The sequence below is a fragment of the Terrapene carolina genome, unplaced genomic scaffold, assembly GCF_002925995.2.
Source record: "Terrapene carolina triunguis isolate 2854851 unplaced genomic scaffold, T_m_triunguis-2.0 Scaffold234, whole genome shotgun sequence".
In the NCBI taxonomy this organism is placed as follows: Eukaryota; Metazoa; Chordata; order Testudines; family Emydidae; genus Terrapene; species Terrapene triunguis.
Genome location: NW_020664585.1, coordinates 4,522,566 through 4,543,181, shown reverse-complemented (window position 1 = coordinate 4,543,181; position 20,616 = coordinate 4,522,566). Strand labels below are relative to the sequence as shown.

The 20,616-nt window shown below is 47.4% G+C and overlaps 1 protein-coding gene across 1 annotated transcript in view; it reads left to right on the top strand.

Moving 5' to 3' along the window:
• Window positions 1-20,616, top strand: part of WSCD2 (WSC domain containing 2) — a 134,630-nt gene that overhangs the window by 103,192 nt on the left and 10,822 nt on the right. The window contains exons 7-8 of the mRNA XM_024196260.3: window positions 5,437-5,601; window positions 14,956-15,156. Of these exons, the coding sequence (XP_024052028.1) occupies window positions 5,437-5,601; window positions 14,956-15,156 (366 nt within the window). The remainder of the gene's footprint in view (window positions 1-5,436; window positions 5,602-14,955; window positions 15,157-20,616) is intronic.

The following is a 20,616-nucleotide window of genomic DNA, read 5'->3' as shown; positions in this document are numbered from 1 at the left end:
GTGCACCCTCTACTGGGGGTTGTGCTGATTGGACATGCAGTACGATGCATGTTCACAGCAGCCTTTGTTACAAAGGGCCCGTGCACTGGCGGGGATACTCTGCCATATATTGAGCATGTTCATTTCCCTTCAAAGTCAGCAAGGGGAATGTTTCGATTATAGGGCTTTGATGTGAGCCCCGCTCCCCAGCGAAGGACAACGAGCACCATTAAATCAGAGGTGCCTGCTTGGAGCGCAGCCTGGGACAATGGTTCTCCAGCTATTGAGTCTGCAGACCTACCAGGACGGGAAGGTCACCTGATGGTGGCCACCTTTACTGAGACCCCAGGACTTTGTGAATCTACATTCAGCCTGGCAGGTGGGCTCTACAGAACTAGACTAATGCCCCCCAATTGCCCGGTGCTAGCCTCTGGTGGGGCTCTTGGAGGAATTCTATGGGAGCAGACTCTACTTCCGTTGTTTAATGGTCCTAATCTGGGTCACAGAGTGGAGCTGCCCTGAACATTGCACCGACAGCTGGTTCCTCTGCCCCAGCTGTATTTCCTGTGTAGCTTTTCCTTTCTTTCTTACCTGGGCATTGGAGTAAGGGGTGGGAGGAAGGACACACTAACTGATCAGATGGTCACATGTCTCTGCTGCAGATTTCAGCTTTACCACCCGTGTCCAAACTGGCCATAGAATACATGGAGCTCTGAGCGTTCTGTCACCCTGCATAAAATAACCCGGGTTTCCAAATAGCCTTTCGGCGTTCATTAAAAATTACCATTTATTTCAGTTTCCCAGGAAATAAATCCTCCTTTGAACATGCAACTTTAATTACTGCTTAGATCAGACACAGGAAATAACAGTTTGCCATCTGCCTTCAGCAGACTTTTCTTTTTTTTTTTTCCCTTGTCACCGTCAATAAGTTACAGGCCAGAATAACCAATCACTGGTTAATAATGGGGCTCTGATCTTCTGTCACAGAGCCCTCCAGACATCCCAATGCAGCTGCTGTCCAACGCTGCCCTGGGGGAAGCGTACAGGAGGCTGTGCAGACTGCTTGAAAGCAAAATGTGACAAATCCAGTCTCCTTTCCAAAGAAGCACCCCGTGTCCCAACGAGGCTGTTCATTTCCATTCGCTCTGGCATTTTCTTCTTGTTTGGGTGGTTAGGATTTTCATCACATGGGATCATGCATATCAGTCCCTTCTGAACGCCTGTAGGCCCCGCATGTGGCAGTGCTTTTCAGTTCTCTCACTAGCTAACCAAAAAGAATTTAGAGTTCGGCTTCATTCAGATCTGTGGGACCAGCTGCTTTTTTCTTGCACCTAATTGGAAGCCTGTGTCTGGTGATCATAGCAGAGGCTGAGCATTAGCATTTCTGGGTGCAGCTCCTGGCACTGCCAGTGACTTGCTGTGCATGTCACTTCATTGCTTTGTGCCTCGGTTTCCCCATCCATAAAATGCCACTAACATTCCTCACAGGGGGGTGATGAGGTTTTATAAATCGACCCATGCTTGTCAAGCGCTTTGAAATCCCTGTATGAGTACAAAAAATTAATACCCTGTGAAAATGTGGCCTAAATGAAGGAGGAAAGCCCAGCAGTATCATGTTTGAAGACATCAGTGCTTGAGAAATGTTACAGAAAGGTGCTTGGGGAATTACTGTCATAGAAAGAAATATACTCAAACCCCCATAGACCATTTTGACTTTGCCCGCTTGCCCCATTGCAATGCAAATGAAATTGCTCAGCAGCAAGAGAATATGCTTCCTTCTGGTGAGTGAGTGAGTGAGTGAGAGAGAGAGGTGCCTTTGTCTCCTGAGCTCTATTAGCATTTCACAGTGGCAAGGCGGAGAGTAGATCCATACAGTTACAACGCAGGATAAAAGACTGTGGGTCAAGGAAGGAGAAAAGGAAAAGCCAGTCCAGGAAAGTAGAGGAAGGAATCCTAAACAGAAAACTCAAAGGCTTTTCATTAGAGGCGACTTCTCCCAGCCCCCATTCAAGGTCAATTCCATCAAGATTGTTCCAAAAAAAGTTAAGTAAATAAAAATGAAATCTCTGGTATGCATTCAAGGAGATTCTTTTTTTTATCAATTTCATTAGGGCCCAAAGTAAGCAAAGACTTCAAGGACATCTGTAATCCAACATTTTTTTGCTATAACATGGTTACTTTTGTTCTGTACAAAAGCTCCTGTGGGGACTTTCTCAAGCAGTTTTAGCTTTTGCTAGAAAATAAAAAGGGTAGAATGTCTCCTGTTAATAACATTTAGCATGGAGATATCCAAGGAGCTCAGTGCACTCTGCAAACATTAATTGTCCATTAAACTTCAGAGCTCCCTGGGAGGCAGGTAAGTCACGTGCTCCCCATCCTACTGTCCAATAATCTGTAAAATTCTCTTTAGCCTTCGCTCTTTTGCCCAACATTCTTGCAATTCGTGTTCACTGGGATGGGAACAGAAAAGAGATGCCAACCAGCCCAGGAGAATTGGCTTCAAAAGTCAAACAAGTATGCACAGGGATTTAATGTTCAGTATTCCTCCAGTTCTCCTCTTCTCTGTGGTCATTTGAAAAATGCTTTTGCATTAATCAGCATAAAAGAGCAGGATGCATTTATACTTACGCGGCTTAGGAAATATACATATATCTATATTATTCTACATAAGATTGACACCAGTCCTGGACATGCAGTATTGGGCTGGTATCCCCAGCTCTGGAAGGTGATAAGCTGCATTCAGCACAGGGGATCAGTGCTGGGAAGATAAAATGGTGCGCCCACTTCAGCAGCTGAAAGCCTAGCAGGTGGGAGCAGAGAATCTATTATGGTCACTTAAAAGCCACTCCTCTGTCCATCTGTAGGCAAACGTTGCAACTCCTCAGCGTTGCCGTTCATGATCCAGTCATTGGAGATGTTTGGCCAGGATAATGTTGTTCCTTTTATTTTATTTGACGACTCTGGTGAGCGGAGGAGGACATGGGATAGCAACAATAGCAATAACTCATCTCTGAGAGAAGCAACCAGGGGGAGGAACTCTTAGAACATGTTACCTCCAAAATGCCCGCAGGTTGAACTGCCAAATTCTGTGCGAGGTCAATAACATCACCGTCAGAAAACAAATAACACAAAGAATGTCTGGGTCAAAAGGGACCTCAGGAGGTCATCTAGTCCAACCCCCTGCTCAAAGCAGGACCAATCCCCAGACCCTTAAATAGCCCCCTCAAGGATTGAACTTACAACCCTAGGTTTAGCAGGCCAATGCTCAGACCTCTGAGCTATCCTTCCATCCCTAAATTAAACTGTTCCGTCTTGCACAGTGATCTCGATGCAAAGCAGCATTACGTCTGGTCAGTACCAGGATGGGAGATCCACCCACCTACATCTACAATGTTCAGTTCCTGAGCATTTTGTGATTCTGTCACCTATCTGAGTTGGCCAGCTGGTCCTCGAAAGCAGCAGAATTTTGAAGTAAAGCAGTTGTACCCAGTTAGAATATCTTAGTGGCTAGCACTTTTCAGTGTTTCTACAGTGAGTGAGGCTTTCCCCTAATGCAGCCATCTAACTGTGTTCTGCTTCTGTCTGCTCCAGGAGACTACAGCAAGCCATACGGAGTTGACTCGTTTTCTGTATAGTAGAGCCAGTGATATATTGTTTTGCATCTTTATCAATTAGGATGAAGAAAGAAACAAGTAGAATAAAACAGGAGAGCCAGTGTGCTTCCAAACAGCGGGGAAATCCTAGGCGCGACTTTCTGTCCCTTGGAATATTCTGTTAACACTTTCTCCAGGGACAGCCCTCTAATAAAACCCAACCTCCCACTAAGCAAGGGGATACTGGGGGGCAATGTCAGGGGAAAGTTAAACTGGGACTCATTCTGAGGCTAAGGATGAAAGGTGGTGAGGATTTTCCCATCTCTAACAATGTTTACTGCTGGAGCCCAGCCAGCCTCTCTTCCAAGCTGCAGAATGATTTCCTAGAAGGGAATGGCCTTGGGACCTGATGTGATTTTCAGTCCAAGGGCCAAGTCACCAGGCCGTAGAGAACAGCCATAATGGGAATGATTATTCCAGGTATAAGCTAGTGCTGGGCATCTGCCCGCACAAACCCATCAAGGTATACACTCAACCATGAATGCACACACACATTGTGTGCACACACCCACAGTACCTACACATTAGATATACATCCACCATTACACTCAGACTATCACACACACATGTCCTAGAAGCAAAACCACCTTTGAAATGGATGGTCCAGCTCCGTACCCAAAAAATTCACCTCAGATCCCCTGTCATTATAATGGGCCAAACCCAAGTCCCTGATCTAAACATCCCAGGGCCATTGGGGCCAAAGTTTGAACTGCAGCCCAGGTCTGCCTCAAGGACATACGCACTGTTATTAGCACACATGGTGTCCTTTGCTGTAGTCCATCTGCCTTCAGAAGGGGTCGCAGTATGATGGCGGAGCCGGGTAGCAGAAGAAATGGGACTGTCAGTGTGTGCCTGGCTTGGCCATAACGATTCTTGTGCCACTCAGCATGTGTGTCCTGACTGACTGCCTTTTGGGGGTGGATCTGTGTGTCTTCCTGTTGGCCATTCTTGCTTTAGATGAAGGCTTTGAACTCTGTGGGGGATCCTGTGGGAAATGATCATTTCCTTTCATGATTGTATAGTGAAACCCATCCAAGTGATGGTCCCTGCAAGTCTTCCCATCCCCCTTCCCCCATCCAACCCCCCGCAATGCATGTCAGGGATGGTCTGAAGGTTCCTCATTTCAAAGCAGCACAGTTGGGATCCAGCAGCCATCACAGCTGCAGACTTGTGTTGTCAATGAAGAAGCAATCGCTGTAAAACATAAAGTAACAGGGACCTGAAAACCACAGTTAATGGAAAGCCCTTAAGTAATGTAGTCACCTCTTCAAATACCAGCATGTACAGCTGATTTTCCTTCTCTTTCCCCTTCTTGTCCTCACTGCCGGAGCTATGTGGTTCATATGCCCTGCTGCCAAAGTGGAACCAGAAACTGGCAAGACAGTCGCCGTGTCACTGAAAAGGCCCCAATGGACACAGGGACTGATGGAAAAGTGCTTAGTTTGGGATGCATCATCCACAAACACGAGGCTGAGGAGGTTGCAGCAAAGTAGCAGGAGTGTTTCTTGACACACTGTCTATAGATCCAGAAAATGGCAATAAACCTTGAGACGGCCACAATGGAGGGGAGTTTGGATGGTACCTGGTGCTTTAGCCAAAAAAACAAGCCAGACGCTGCTTCAGCTCCTGGGGCAACAAAAGAGACTCTCCCCTGGCGCCCATTATGAACAAGGTTCACTGAATGAGCATTTCCACATCTCTGTTAGTATGTCCCCTGAGATCTGAAAACCTCTCTTCCCCTTATCTCAGTGGTGGAATCTTATGTATTGCGCCTTGACACATCTTCCATTTGTTCTCTTTCTAGACAATCGTTGTATGGATAGAAGGTTTTTACCAGCTCGGTCGAACCAGTTTATAGCTCTGGCAAGCTTTCCCGGGGCGGGCAACACTTGGGCGCGCCATCTCATCGAGCTAGCTACGGGTTTCTACACTGGGAGCTATTACTTCGATGGATCGCTCTACAACAAAGGTGAGAGGGGCCTGTAGCTTTTAAAATGTGCTAGGTTAAGAAATAAGTAGAAATTAGGCTTTGGCCTAAGTATAGAGGAGCATGAGAATTTGAGTTTGTTAATGTGAGCAAAATAGAAGTTGGAGTCAGTCGGATGTGAAAATGGAAGTTAGCAAGGACAGGGGCCATGTTGTGGCTATGTTTGGTTAGAACTGGTTTTAGCAGGACATATATAGTGTAAATGGTAATTGCATGCCTCTTTGCTTACTAATCATTTCCCTCTTAATAAAATGGGGTTCTATCATTCAAAGTATCATCCAAGGTCCTCTACCGAATTCAATTGTCTGTAACTGACTTGGAGGCTCAGACCTGAAAACTAAGCTTGGTTTACTGCAATCTTAGCTTTAACAATTCAATGCTCATTGGAAACGTTTAAAATGGAAGGTCACAGGCGTCACCAGCATTTTTGCTATCACGGTGACTTCAGATGGCCTATCAACGAGGATCTCAGGAACTGGACAACTTTGAGGGTTTCAGAAGAAAGGCAGGAGAGGAGATTTGAATTAGAAATACACTACTGTGACTAGGGCAGGAAATGTGCTTTATTGATGAGCAAAAGAACATAAAGGGGGCCACCAGCGCTGACTTTCCATTGTGCTTGACCCCCGGCTCTGCCCCAGACCCCGCCCCACTCTACCCCTTGCCTCAAGGCCACACCCCTTCCCCTCCCCCACCCCACCTGTTTTCACCCCCGCCCCCCCCCTCTTCCCACCCTGGTCCGCTCCCTCCCCCAAGCGTGCTGCATCCTCGCTCCTCCCCTCTCCCGCCCCCAGCCTCCTGCATGCCGCGAAACAGCTGATTGTGGCAGGCGGGAGGCATGGGAAGGGAGGGGGAGGTGCTGATTGGTGGGGCCTGCCGGCAGGCAGGAGACACTGGGGGGAGGGGGAGGTGCTGATAGAGGGGCTGCTGGTGGGTACTCAGCTCCCACCATTTTTTCCCTGTGGGGGCTCCAACCCCAGGGCACCCCCGGAGTCAGCGTCTCCGAAGGGTGCACAGGCCAAATGCTCCGCTCTGCAATGAAAACTCATTGATAGATAGGTGGGTAGAATTCCATTTAAGTCAATATAATTACTCCTGATTTACCCCTTCTCCCCAAAACTGACGCATGTCAGGGATGGTCTAAAGCAGTGGTTCTCAATCAGGGTTACACATACCCCTGGGGGTATGCAGAGGTCTGCCTGGGGGGTACATCAACGCATCTAGATATTTGCCTAGTTTTAAAACGGGCTACAGAAAAACCACTAGCGAAGTCAGTACAAACTAAACTTTCATACAGACAATGACTTTATACTGCTCTATATACTATACACTGAACTGTAAGTACAATATTTATATTGGTTGATTTATTTTATAATTATGTGGTACAAATGAGAAAGTCACCCATTTTTCAGTAACAGTGTGCTGGGACACTTTTGTATTTTTATGTCTGATTTTTTAAGGAAGTAGTTTTTTAAGTGAGGTGGAACTTGGGGGTTCACAAGACAAATCAGACTCCTGAAGGGGGCACAGGAGTCTGGAAAGGTTAAGAGCCACTGGTCTAAAGGTACCTCATTTCAAACAGCAGAGCTGGGATCCAGCCAGCCATCACAGCCGCTGACTTGTGTTGTCAATGAAGAAGCAATAGCTGTAAACATAAAGTAACAGGAACCTGAAAACCGCAGTTCGTGGAAGGCCCTTGAGAAATGTAGCTGCCTGTTCAAATACCAGCATATCCAACTGATTCTGTTTCCCCTTCTTGTCCTCACTGCTCTGAAACACAGTTTTGAGTCTTTCAAGCCATCACAATATCTTGGTAGATTTGTTACTAGGGATTCACTGGGTGCATTTCAAAGGGCCCCACACCCAGCAGTCCTTATTCAGTCAACACTTCCTTTGGCTCCAGTAGGAATTTTGCCTGAGGAAAGACTTCAGGCTTTGGGACAATTCTTGCCCCAGGCTCATGGTGTGATCTCCACACTTTGAGAGGTTACATGTCACTCCTTTCTGTACCTGCTGTACGGTTCTATTTGCATGGTCCATCTATCATCACCGCCTCGGAAACGGCCCGCGGGCCGGACTGTACCAGTTCCACAGAGCCCTGCGTGGGGCATGGCACCATTTACCTCAACTGAGGACAATCTGAATTCCCCCCCCCCCCGTATATCCACCCGCCCCTTCCTGAGGGCCAGATTGTGGGCTGCCTTGCGAGACCTGCCAAGCGAGTAAGGAGGTAACTCCCTTGCACCACCTACTTGGATTGTGGGAAGCAGGAAGAACAGTCTCTGTGGGACCAATGGGGAGGAGGAAGTGGGAAGTGGGTGGAGCGCGTGCGGCGTGTTGGCTCCCACTATCCCATTGTACCAGCTACAGTTGCTATGGCAGCCTCCCGGGTGATGCATGCCACACCCGGTGTGGACCTGGCACAGGGTACTTCCCCCTGGGAGTAGTGGGAACCTGGGAGACAGATTCTGAGTCACTCACACTGCCTGTTGCTTGGGGTTCGAGGCCATGCCACGACTGGGCCCTTGGACGGTACATTCACTTTGGCGTGGAAAAATTCTATGGAGAATTGTCATGTTTGTTTTGCGGCTGTCACTTGTGGTCCATGCTGGGGACTGAAACTTCCCATAAAAGGTCTTGGCTGGAGCGGCTCGGAATTTGTCACAAATTTACAAATTCCACATTTTTGCACCAAAAAAAAAAAAAAAGAAAAGAAAAGAAGCCACTCATTTTTGACCAGCTCCAGGCTCAGCCTACTGCAGAGTGGCTGGACCAAATGCCAGGGGGCAAACTCCCATTTTGTTTTGCATTATAAAAACTATTTGGGGTCTTATAACGGACGCCTCTCCCCCACCCTTAACTGGGTATTTTACCCTGTTATTCCTACCCTGCCTTGTCCCCTGTTTATGATACCCATTTTGTAATATGTCAGTACTAAATTGTGGATTCTTGTGGGTCACCCCGAGACCATCAAATCTGCCTTTAAACTCACATTTCATTAGGGATTTTTTTTTAAATAATTTCTATGGGAGACTAAGTCAGTGCAGTTAACAATCGCCATCCTCTGAGAGAGCACAAGAAGAATTCAGCAACCAAACGCAACAATAACAAAGAAATCACCGTTACATCAATCAGTCTTAGATAATCTCCCAGGCAGAGAGGAAAACTGCTGAGAGTTAACTTAATGATACAGCAAAGCAAGGCTGCACGCTGGCTGGTCATGACTGTAAAACGCTGATGTCCTGCATTAACAGTCGGGTAGAGGGACTAGAAAGGGTTGGCTTTCGTGGATTTGACAGTCTTGCTCCAGGGTGCCCAAATTGCTAACCAAAAACATCACAGACCCCTAGTGAGAAGGGCCAAAACAGAGGCAATCTGGGGGTCACCCAATGGAGCCTCCCTGTGGCTAGTAGGACCGCAGCCTGATAAAATTGAACAGCATCAAGTTGATTCACCTCTCCTGGTACGGTAACACCTCGAGAGAGACTGTAGCAGCCCTGCACAATCCACACCTAAGCCCATTCCACCTGGAGCCACCACGGGCAGGACTTTCTGACGGGACAAGTGGTTTTGAGCACCACACTACTGGTGATTTTAAGAAAGGGCCAAGCGCTTGTCCTTTTTAGTGGCATTTAAGCATGTGCTTGAAGCTAAACACGTGCTTGATACATAGCGGCAACGATTCCAAAGCCAGAAGGGACCACGGTGAGCATGTAGCCTGCCCTCCTGGATAACACTGGCCAGAGAACTGCCCCACAATAATCCCTAGAGCAGATCGTCTAGGAAACAGCCCATCTTGATTTAAAAATTACCAGTGATGGACAGTCCCCCAGGATCCTTTATGAGCTCTGCAGAACAGAGAGGAACATAAGCACATGCTTCAGATTAAACACGTGCTAAAGTTCTCCACTGAATCGTGACTTTAAGTTCTCTGGACCTCAGTTCCCCTTTGTAAAACAGGGATAATAATATTTCCTTTCTTTAGGTTGCTTTCTTGATCTCGTCTGTTTAGACGGCAGGCTCTTCAGGACTCTGACTGTGTGTTTAGATAGCACCTAGAATAACGGGGCCTTGGATTTGGGCCGCTCAGCTACACCAAAAAACCAAATAAATAATGAATAACGTCGCTGGCTGGGGCTCCTACAGGAATACAAATCACAAAGAATAATGTTTGCATTTGAAAACCGTCGACGGGCTCATGGATGATTTGCAAACAGAGAGAGGGGGTCAGTTCCTTTTGAATATCACTCACGCTGGATAATTTAACCAGCCCCATTCGTTCTCTTTCTGTTTCTCATCCTGCTCGTAACCTGGGAAATCGTGAAAAGAGCAAGCCGTTTGAGAACAAGTTATCCACTCACCTCCCCCATTGCAAAAAAATGTTTTGGTTCAGACTGAGATGTGAGTGTGGAGTCAGATCACTTTGCTTTTTGTCAGGCCCGGCTCTCCCTGTTCCACAACAGCGCTCACTCTCCAAATAAGAATCTATCTGCTTTCGAAATGCAGTAAATCCCCTCACCCTATGATGGGAGAGGCCAATCTTTCGGTTACAAATTAGACTGTTTCAGAGCAAATGTTATTGCTTAGGGCATGCAGGATGGCTTAACAGAAAAACGTTAAGACTGCCAGTCTGCTCACTGCTGCTGGTTGACTCACAAAGCATGTTTCTCCTTGGGCGTAATGATTTTGCGGATATCCATCTTTTGTTCCTGTAGACATGGAGAAATTATTTACTGAGTTAATATTTTACAGGGAAAGAGTTCTTCCCTCACTCTGCCTCTAAAGCCCCCGGAGGGACAATAGCAACGCTGCCCTGAGGATGTAAAAGATGACAGTCTGACTTGGCTAGAGCTATAAAGAGCTACTACCGTGCTCAGCGCAGGGAAGGTCTGAAATGGACGGAGCAATAGCTTATGGGACAAGCCATAGAACACAGTGAGGGCAACACAAGGAAGAACAGTTTTCATGCACTTATGCAATTAGCCGTGGAACTTTTTGCCATAAGATATAATTGAGTCAAAGACATTAGTAGAATTCATTGAAGGCCCGGTCATTTATATGGCTAACAGTAGTATCCAAAGTGAAATAATACGGTTATTTGTTACAAAAGAAGACTTTTGGAAGGGTTATAAACCCTCATGCTCCAGGGCATAAGACAACCTCTCATGGGTGTCAGGAAGAAACTTCTCTGTGAAAAGGTTATTTGGTCAGTTCCTTCTGCAGAATTTCTTGCACCTGCATCTAAAGCAGGTATTGCTGATCAGTGTGGCTAACAGGATACTGGACTTAATGGACCACTAGCCTGATCTAGTCTGGTAATTTTTATGTTCTAATGAAGCTCCAGAAGAAAATTTAATTATTATTATTTATTCTTTGTATTGCAGTAGTGCTGTGGAGCCCCAGCCAGGGTCCAGGGCCCCATTGCATGCAGTTCCCAAACTTTCCCCCTGCATGATGCCATTTTCAGATGTATTGTTTCCCATGTTTTGCCTCCCAGACAGCATGGAGGATGCCATTTTAAAATGGCGTCCTGCAGGCAGCGTAATCTCATATGCACCGTATGTACTAGGTCACACTGTGCTGAGGACGCCATTTTGCTCCACAGAATGTGCTACTCTGAGCAGGGCCGGCTCCAGGGTTTTGGCCGCCCCAAGCAGCCAAAAAAAAAAAACGTGATCGCGATCTGCGGCGACAATTCGGCGGGAGGTCCTTCGCTCCGAGCGGGAGTGAGGGACCGTCCGCCAAATTGCCACCAAATAGCTGGACGTGCCGCCCCTCTCCGGAGTGGCCGCCCCAAGCACCTGCTTGCCAGGCTGGTGCCTGGAGCCGGCCCTGACTCTGAGGACACCATTTTGCTCTACAAACACCGACTAGAAAGCCCCAGAGAGTTTACAATCTAGATTAGTGCTCAAGAAATGGTCTTTCAATAGCATTCAGTCTTGTGATAAGAGGAATAATGATGATCATATTTTATATTTATTTTCAATACCTTTATTTATAGATCCCAACATTTTCTTTTCTTTTCTTTTTTTAACAAACTCTCAGACAAAATCTCTCCTCCTTATGCTATCTGTACCGGAGCTGGCCTAACAGTGCAAATGGTTATCATAGATAGTCATTTGAATACATATGTGAAATTTGATTAAGCTGTGTTTGCCACTAGAACCGGGTGAATAATTTTAAGAACTTTTTTTTGGTGAGTAAAATAGTCAATGAATAAATTATTCCTCAAGTATGTGTGCAAACGGCATGGCACTCAGTTTATGTGCCTCTGAAGGATGACTGGCTAAGCTGACCCTGTGGGGAATTAAACCTGTAACTACAGGGAGTCTAGTCTCATGCCTAGAACTGGTCACTCCCAGGATTAGAGGAGACCATGTTTCCCTGGTAGGCTTTACCTTACCAATCCTTGCTCAAAGCAAGTCCATGAGAAGTCTATTTCAAATACATTCCAAGATTCTCTACGATTTCAGTATCGAAACGCTGGGCTCAGTTTAATTCTATGGAACCCATTTGACATGGCATTGCAATAGTTGTAGCTGATACAGCATGATAGAGTTTCCAGACAGGCACTCGACACATTCACTTATATCAACCAATGCCCATTCCCTCGTTCTCCTTTGCACAATGGTTCTTGAGGATGTTTGTCCATTAGAGCAATTTATTTAAACGTCTTTATCCCACTGAGTTTAAAAAACAAACAAAACACACACAACAAAATCTACGCACTAATGATACAAAACATTTTGTTCTGCTGGCTAAAAATCAAAGAGTATTTTATGTTTATTCTGGGCTTTCTACTCATCTGACTGGGCTAGAATGTATCCAAGCAACTAGTAGATGAGCTACCATGTAGCTATGTTGTACAGCCTGACGGAGGAAAGCAAATGACACATCTATAATTGATGTAATACATCTACTTACATCCTCTGTCTCCCCCCTGGCTTGAATCATCTGCTGACATGTTTTTTTGTTTTGTTTATTTAGACGTGGTGTGTGTATTTTTCATACCGCTAGGCCCGCGGGTCATTGAGATGAGGCTATTCAGCATGTTGAGTGCAAGCTGGTTGGCTGCTCAGTTGGATTTGCAGCTGGTGAACTAAGAAAGTGAGGCCGCAGCCCTGTGCGCTCAGCAGCAAAATACGTCGAGTTCGGAGCAGCGGGGAGAGGGAAACCTGTGTCTTCCCAAAATGAGTTTGCTGGTGGTTTTTGCTATTGTAATCTTAGCCGTAGGAAATGGCACGGGATGCACAGCAAAGTGATTTCGGCAACCACACATTGGGCCGTTGCTTCTACTCCGCAGGAACTCCCAAGCACTCCTGCCCTACCCAGACTGTAGTTAGCACCAGTTCTGCTCTGGACACCTGGCCAGCAGGAAGTGGACTGGCTCCAGTGACTCTCCTCCCATAGGCAGTATAATGACTCTGCCAGGATCAGGCTCACAACCTGGAGCTGGAGAGCGGTAGCCTATCCCCAATGCCCGGAGACATCTGCTCCCTTCAAGTGTATTTAAGACAAATTATTCCTTATAGGAGCTGTGCCGAGTCACCTTGGATCAGTAACAGATGCCAGGTGTTGGGCGACGTGGTGTTGGGCGAAAGCCCCAGCCAGACATTGTATGGGCCATGGGTAAAACTGAGGCCTGTGCAGAGAACCAGACTAACACTTTTACAGTGCTTAACGCCCCCAAACCAGGCTAAAGTAAGCGGTGCAGGAGCCTCATGTCGGTCTGCTGCCCGGGGATGGATTTCAGCGCTGGACTCCCCAGGGGTAGTGTCACGATGGCCACCTCTAGGCTTGGCCAAACAGGAGTTCGACCAGCCGGCCTGTGAGCGTGCCTTTGCTCTCCTCAGCGTGCAGGGTTGAGATCTTCAGTCAGAGATATGGGGGGGGGGGAATATTATAAATCCCACCCGGCCCCTGATTGAACACAGGTGGTGCCTCATTGGCTGTGCACAGGGGACATGGTCGAGCTGAATTTTTGATCTATATAAACAAACAGCTTTAAAAGTCGGACGAGTGAAACCAATTTACAGACAACAGCAGAGGCCGGTGACATTAATGGGCACTCTGAGCGCTCCCATAACAGGCTGTCAAGTGTCATTTCTCACGTTACGAGTCACCGCCGAGTTACAGGGCGAGTGTAAACACCACGGCCAGGAAGATTATATTAAAAAAAAGTGCTCTTGACCCTCCGATTCAGACCAGGGCTCAGGTATGTCGGTTAATGCCGTAAATAGCCCGCGAAGGCTCGTGAATGCCAGCGTGTTTGCCACTGGGGCCTCAAGGAAAGCTGAGGTTTGGGAAATCAGTCTGTTTGCAGACAGCTCTGCTGACAAGGGGTGAAATTCACTGCACCGGCACAAAGCCAGAGGCACCGGAGAATCCTTGGCACCAAACCACCTGGTGTGTACCTGTGCACAGGATGCAAAGACCTGTGGTGTGCACGGGTTCAGCCCTGGGCGAGGCGAGTTAGAGGGACAGTTCACCTCCTCAGCTGGCCCTTTGCCTAGCACGCCTCCAACAACTGGCCTCGGCTAATCCAGACATGGGCAGCATGTTCCCATGAAGCCCCCGGGAATGCCCTGAGAACACGGCCACTGCCGCCCCATGCTTTCACGTCAGCGAGCTGTGGGACCCCGGCGCTCACAGGCTGAGACCGACGCAGAGTGGGGCAGCTGGGGACAACGCACCACAGTCCCTCCAGGGCTGCTGTCATTAGAGACACTTGGCACTTCTACAGCACCTGCCTCATGGGGATCTCCAAGGGCTTTATAAGCGTCAATAACCTAAATCTCACAACGCCTTGTGCCGTCTAGTAAAGTACAGGCATCATCATCCCATTTCACAGATGGGAGAGGCTCAGGCACGGAGAGACTGGTCACTCAATTTGCCCAGCTCCAGAGATTCCAGGGGAGTTACTCTTGATTTACGTCGCTACAAGAGCTCAATTTGGCCCAAAGTGATTTATCCAAAACAGTTGGGAATAAAACCTGGATTCCTGACTCCCCGTCCCCTTCTGTGACCATTAGGCTCCACTCTCTGACCACTGTCACTAGGACTGAAGCTGAGGTTGTGTACTGAGCCACCGGATCATTGCACTGGGTAACCAGGCACTGTGCTAAGTAAAACATGAATTGCTCAGAATCCAAGCAAATAAATTATTTCCATCTGGAACGAGGATGCAGATATATTTTAAATTGCCAGCTGCTTTCATCCAAATATATTTTGCAGTCTGATTTCTCCCTGCTTGCTGTTTTCTTTTCTTTGGTCTTTTTTTTTATTATTATTTTTGCATTTCCTTATTCTTCTGTGTCTGTTTATTTTTCTGGGAAGGGTTCAAAGGTGAAAGGGATCACTGGCGAAGTGGAAGGACGATCTGCATCAAAACCCACGAAAGTGGCCAGAAGGAGATCGAGGCCTTTGATTCAGCCATACTGCTCATCCGGAACCCATACAAAGCCCTGATGGCTGAATTCAATCGCAAATATGGCGGCCACATCGGATTCGCTTCTCACGCACATTGGAAAGGCAAAGGTATGCTAGTCACCTCGATACTTTTTGTACCAGTGTCACTCGCTGGTTTGGGTTGGAGGGGAAAAACCCACCCATTCAGAACAAGTCTCAGTGTTTTGTGTCAGCATTTTCAAAATGAAATGTGTTGATTGTTTGGATTGAAATGACTTTTTGTTCTGAAAGGTCCTTCAAACGTGCACAGTAACTTGTATGCAGGCTGAGTTATGCATGCCACTGCCCTCTAGTAGCTGGAGGTATGAAGAAAAGACTGAGGCGAACATACACAATGCTCCTTTTGCGTGTGTTTTTCAGAGCTGTGCTACAGGACAGTTCACAGTTGTAACATCTGTGTACAGTACATGAGGGCAGAGGACATTACAGGATTGCAAGGGAACTAATGACTTCTCATAGCCAGCAGCTTAATGTATAATAATAGTATTTGCCCTTACTTAGTACAGAGGCATAATCACCCCCCTATTACAGATTTCTATATTAAGGCACAGACCACTGAGGTGACCAGCCCACAGCAGGAGGTCAGGCTGTGACTGACCTGGGACTAGACTCCAGGAGTAGAGTTAAGTGACATTTTTTAGACAAAACTTTTTTTCAGTAAAAAAATGCAGATTTGGGGACACCAAAATGCTTTGTGTATTTGTGCCGGTTTCACTGACTGGTTTGGGTTCAGAAAAAAAAACCCAACATTCAAAAAGTCTTATGATTTTGTTTCAACATTTTCAAAATGAAATGTTTTGATTTTTTGGATTGAAACGACTTTTTGTTCTGAAATTTTCATCAAATTTCTTTTAATGCGTTCAGACACATTTTAAAATAACGCTTGATGTAGAAATGAAACATTTCACTTCAGGATTTCATTCGACCCAGAATGATTTCTCTCTCTCTCTCTTTTTTAAACTTTTTGATTCACTGAAAATTTCAAAACCATTTATGTTCGGTTCAATTTTTTTCCTCATTTTTCAGAATTACCAGCAAACTGAAAAATCCACTATTCTCACAGGTCTCTCTCTCCCGGAGTTCTGATTTCCATTCCACGGCTTTTACCACTAGATCAGAGACTTTGTGCTCATATTTTGCACAGAGGGGAATTTCACCAAGAGAGCAAACTCAAAAGGGGACTAGATATGGAGAAAGGGAATTCAGCCTTTAATCTGGGCAAACATTCAAGAAAAAGATGTTTTGCCCGGCTCTGATGCATAGAGTTTGGTTGGTTTGGCTGGCAGAGGCAGACAGAGAGGATGCTGGGATTGATTGTCCCTATCTTCTTTTAACTCAGGGGGTCTCAAACTCAAATGACCACGAGGGCCACATGAGGACTAGTACATTGGCCCGAGGGCCACATTACTGACACCTCCCCCCAGTGCCCTCGGCCCCGCCCCCATTCCAACCCCTTCCCTGAAATCCCCACCCCAACTCTGCCCCCTTTCTGTTCCCAGGAGGTGCAGGAGGGCTGTGGGGTGTGGCGGGGGCTCAGGGCAGGGGGTTTGGCTGCAGGAGAGGTTCGGGGGGCAGGCTCCGGGAATGGGGAACCGCAGCCAATGGGAGCTGTTGGGGGCGCTGCCTGAAGCAAGAGCAACACACAGACCCCTGTGCCCCTCTTCCCCACGTTCCGGCCGCTTCCCGGAGCGGCGCGGGGGCAGGGCAGGCAGGGAGTCTGCCCTTCCCCCAGTGCGCGTCGGGCTGGAGCCGCTCTAGGTAAACGCTGGGGGGGGGCCACAAGGAGCTTGCGGGCCGCAGAAAACAACCCCCCGGGCCGCGTGTTTGAGACCCCTGTTTTAACTCATCGTACAATAGAGATAACACCCATTGAGCTGCAGCAGGCTTGGAACACGCAGCTTTTGCAGTTGGTTCTCAAACACCCATCAAAGCCATTTATTCCTCCTCCATTTGGAACATTATCCCTTAAACAGTGGTGTTAGCAGAGGGTGACACCATCACTCCCATTGGACTATTCAATTCAGCCTTCCTATGTGCTGAACGGAAACAGGAAACCTGTGACTCAGAGAATGCCCCTGCAAGGGCTGCCTTTCCCTGTGGTGTTAAACCAAAACAAGTAGCAAAAGCACCTTCCTCCAGGTACCATCCAGTGCTTCTGCACAAGCCCAGCCTGACTTCACTACTCTACCAACCTGTGGGACTTAAATGCTTGTAAGAGCCCATTGGGAGGCCTCAGATAAGCTCCGACATGGCGCTGAATCTCTGCTTGGTGGAATGAAGGAGAAATCCTCCAGGGTTTTCCCCTCTGAAGCCAGAGCTGCTCTCAGAAAGGGGCCTGGCCTCCTAGCAGAAATCACTATTATCAGAGCATTGCTTCAGGATGAGGCCATAAAATACCTGGCCCTGACACGTCTTCCGACTTGATGATCTTTCCCTCTGAGTGACTGGACATTTCATGTAGGAGCCCCAGCAGGAGAGAATCCTCCCCTCTAGACAAATCAGTCGCAGCCTTTTAATTCTGCACACCCTGCTGCTCCGGAGAAAGCACCTTTCCCAGCCACGCACAGACACATATTGTGGATGCTTGTTAATTACAGCAATTTACAAATTGCTGTTGTGAAATTGACTTCATTGGAAAGAGTTAAAATATTTAGCTTGATTGAACATCTGCTACCCTTAATTCAGAGTTTATTTAAGGGGATCTCTTCTTGTGTTGTTGGTATGTGCCTGGATTTCATTATTGCCACGTGCACTGAAATCTCGCTCTCTCTCTCCTCTTTGCAATGCCACCAATACCAGAGACATGCCCAGAGCAAAACCCCAGTGCTGACTGCAATCCAAACTTGGGGAAAGATTCTGCCTTTTTCAACACAGCTCTGAGCACAAAGTGGTGCGTCAGGGGCACCGTCCCAGGAGGAATTGCTTCCCCATTGGCTCTGGGGCAGCAGCGATTTGCTGTTGACTTAGGCCAGTAACAAATCACAACACCGTTTCACACCAGCTCATCTGTGCCTGGGAAGTGGAAGGCGTGGAGCCTTGTCTCCGCCCACTCCTCACCCATTTGTGCCAGTGGGGAGTAGCTGGGGTTTGTGTGTCTTGGAAGCAAGGTCTGGGTAGCCCATGCGGGTGTGTAAGTGGGGGTTGTGCTCTGCCATATCCCTTGCTGCGGGCACATGAACCAAGTCACTACCTAGCCCTCAGTCTGGGGCAGTTCATAGGTTCAGAAGAGACCATATTGATCATCTAGCCTGACCTGCATGACAGAGGCCATAATGCTTCCCAGCATTAATGCCTGTTTGAACTACAGCAGATCTTCTAAAATAACAGCCCATCTTGTGCTCACCTCTGGGGTTACATTTTAGCAGTTTAGGCCCCTCTCTAGGACTGATGTGAAGCCTGAGGGAATACAGGCAGGAGAGGGTGCTGAGTCTTTCTTTGGAGTATGTGTCCCTGTGCTGAGGGTGCTGACAACAGTGCTATCTGGAACAGCGAGTGGTAGGTTTTTTGGATATCCATCCAGGCAGCCCCATCTGCTGATCTCCTTCAAATGACTGTCAGAGATAGCAGGCTGGATTTTATTTTCAATTATCCAGAGCTACTCCACTGAAGTCACTGGGGTTCTCTTGGACTTACATCCATGCAAGTGAGATCAGAATCACACCAATCAATACTTGATGGCCCCTTAAAAAGGATACAGGACAAAGGCAGTTGTCCATGTCTCCATCTACTGTTGATGTTCAGGGGACAAAATTCCCGCAAAGCCCTGCTCAGTTTTTGTAGCTCAGGGAAGAGCAAATGTCAATGGGTGGCCAGGCAGGCCATTCCCCGACCTGCACCTATGGGGTCATTTGCAGGTTTCACTATGCACACGTGGGCAGGTTTTCAGGTCCAGTGAGCATGTGCATATTTTCATGCCTCCCCCCACTGTACCCACACCTGAAACCTTTTCCTTTAACATACTGGTCTGGGATAGCCAACAGCTCCAGATATTTCTCTGTGTAAGTTTGTGCCAGTTGGGTAGAGCGCTCGGCATGCTTCACCGATCGTCAGGGCCGGCTCCACGGTTTTGGCTGCCTCAAGCAGCCAAACAAAAAACAAACAAACAAACAAACAAATAAAAGGCCGCAATAGCGATCTGCGGCGGCAATTCGGCGGGAGATCCTTCGCTCCGAGCAGGAGTGAGGGACCGTCCGCCGAATTGCCGCCGAACAGCTGGACGTGCCGCCCCTCTCCGAAGTGACCGCCCCAAGCACCTGCTTGGCAAGCTGGTGCCTGGAGCCGGCCCTGCCGATCGTAGTAGCAATAATTATGCTGCACAGAGAATGTGGAGAGAGGAAACCTCAGAGAAGCTTATCTGAGGTGTTAGAACAATCAACACACAAAGCTGAGGAGAAGGTGGGAAAAATCTGTCCACAAATATTCTCTCCAACGCAAAAACTAATTTCGATTTGGATTTAAGTCAAAATATACCACCATGTGCTCTAAATAAGACATATTTTTAACAGCGAGGGTAATTAACTGGTGGAACAACTTGCCCAGGGATGTGGTGAAGTCCCCATCATCACTCGATGTCTTTACATCAAGAACGGATGGCTTTCTAAAGAGTACGCAGTGGATCAATGACAAGACGTGGGTCTGATGCAGGAAATAGAGGGCGAAACCTTTCGCCTGTGTTATGCAGGAAGTCAGAGTAGGTGATCACAGTGATCTCTTCTGGCCTGGAAATCTGTGACTCTATAGCACTGCAAACCTTTCAAGTTCACTTTCCAGGAAAGTTCAAGCACTTCATCTTCACCAGCAGGAATACTCACGAAGAGCAACATTTCCTACTGGACTGTCCTGTTTGTGGAATTTGTGACTAGCGCTGTGTTGCTTAGTTACCTGACTCATCCCAGCAGAGGACAAAAGCAGAATTCATAGTGAATAGTCAACACAGTGCAAACCAGATGCGCTATATCCGTCTGCAGAGGGGGCAGCACGCAGTGCCTCGGCATTACTTAAGCCCTTGTTTGAGGGCTGACGTGGGAAATAAGTGGCCTCTGCCCATTCTGAATATTTGCAGTAAACTCTTAACAAATAACCTGCAGAGCAAAAATTATTCTCTGCAGAAATTCACTGATAAATCTGAATAGAGAAGCAATTTAACAATGGTGCAAACTGAAAAGAAGACAAAATTTGTCATCGGAATTATTGATTGGAAATCATTCACTCAGCTCTGCCCACTCCTGGATACCTGTCCCAAAGCATTCCCCATTCAATGAGGGACTAGCCAAGCAGTCCCACTGCTGATTGCAAGTGCCAGACTACAAGTGAGCCCAGTAAAAATGGGAAAATATGTCTTAGTGTCCTAGCAGGTTTAGAAACCCAGGACCTAATATTGCAGAGTTATGGTTCTGTCAATAACTATGAAACAGTGCAGCGAAGAAAGGCTGCTTTCATTGCAATTGGCATTCATGTGTGTTCTATTAATCTCTGCTCAGGATTGCTGCAGTGGAAAGGAGAGAGGCAGAGAGGGAATTGGAGTCGGGG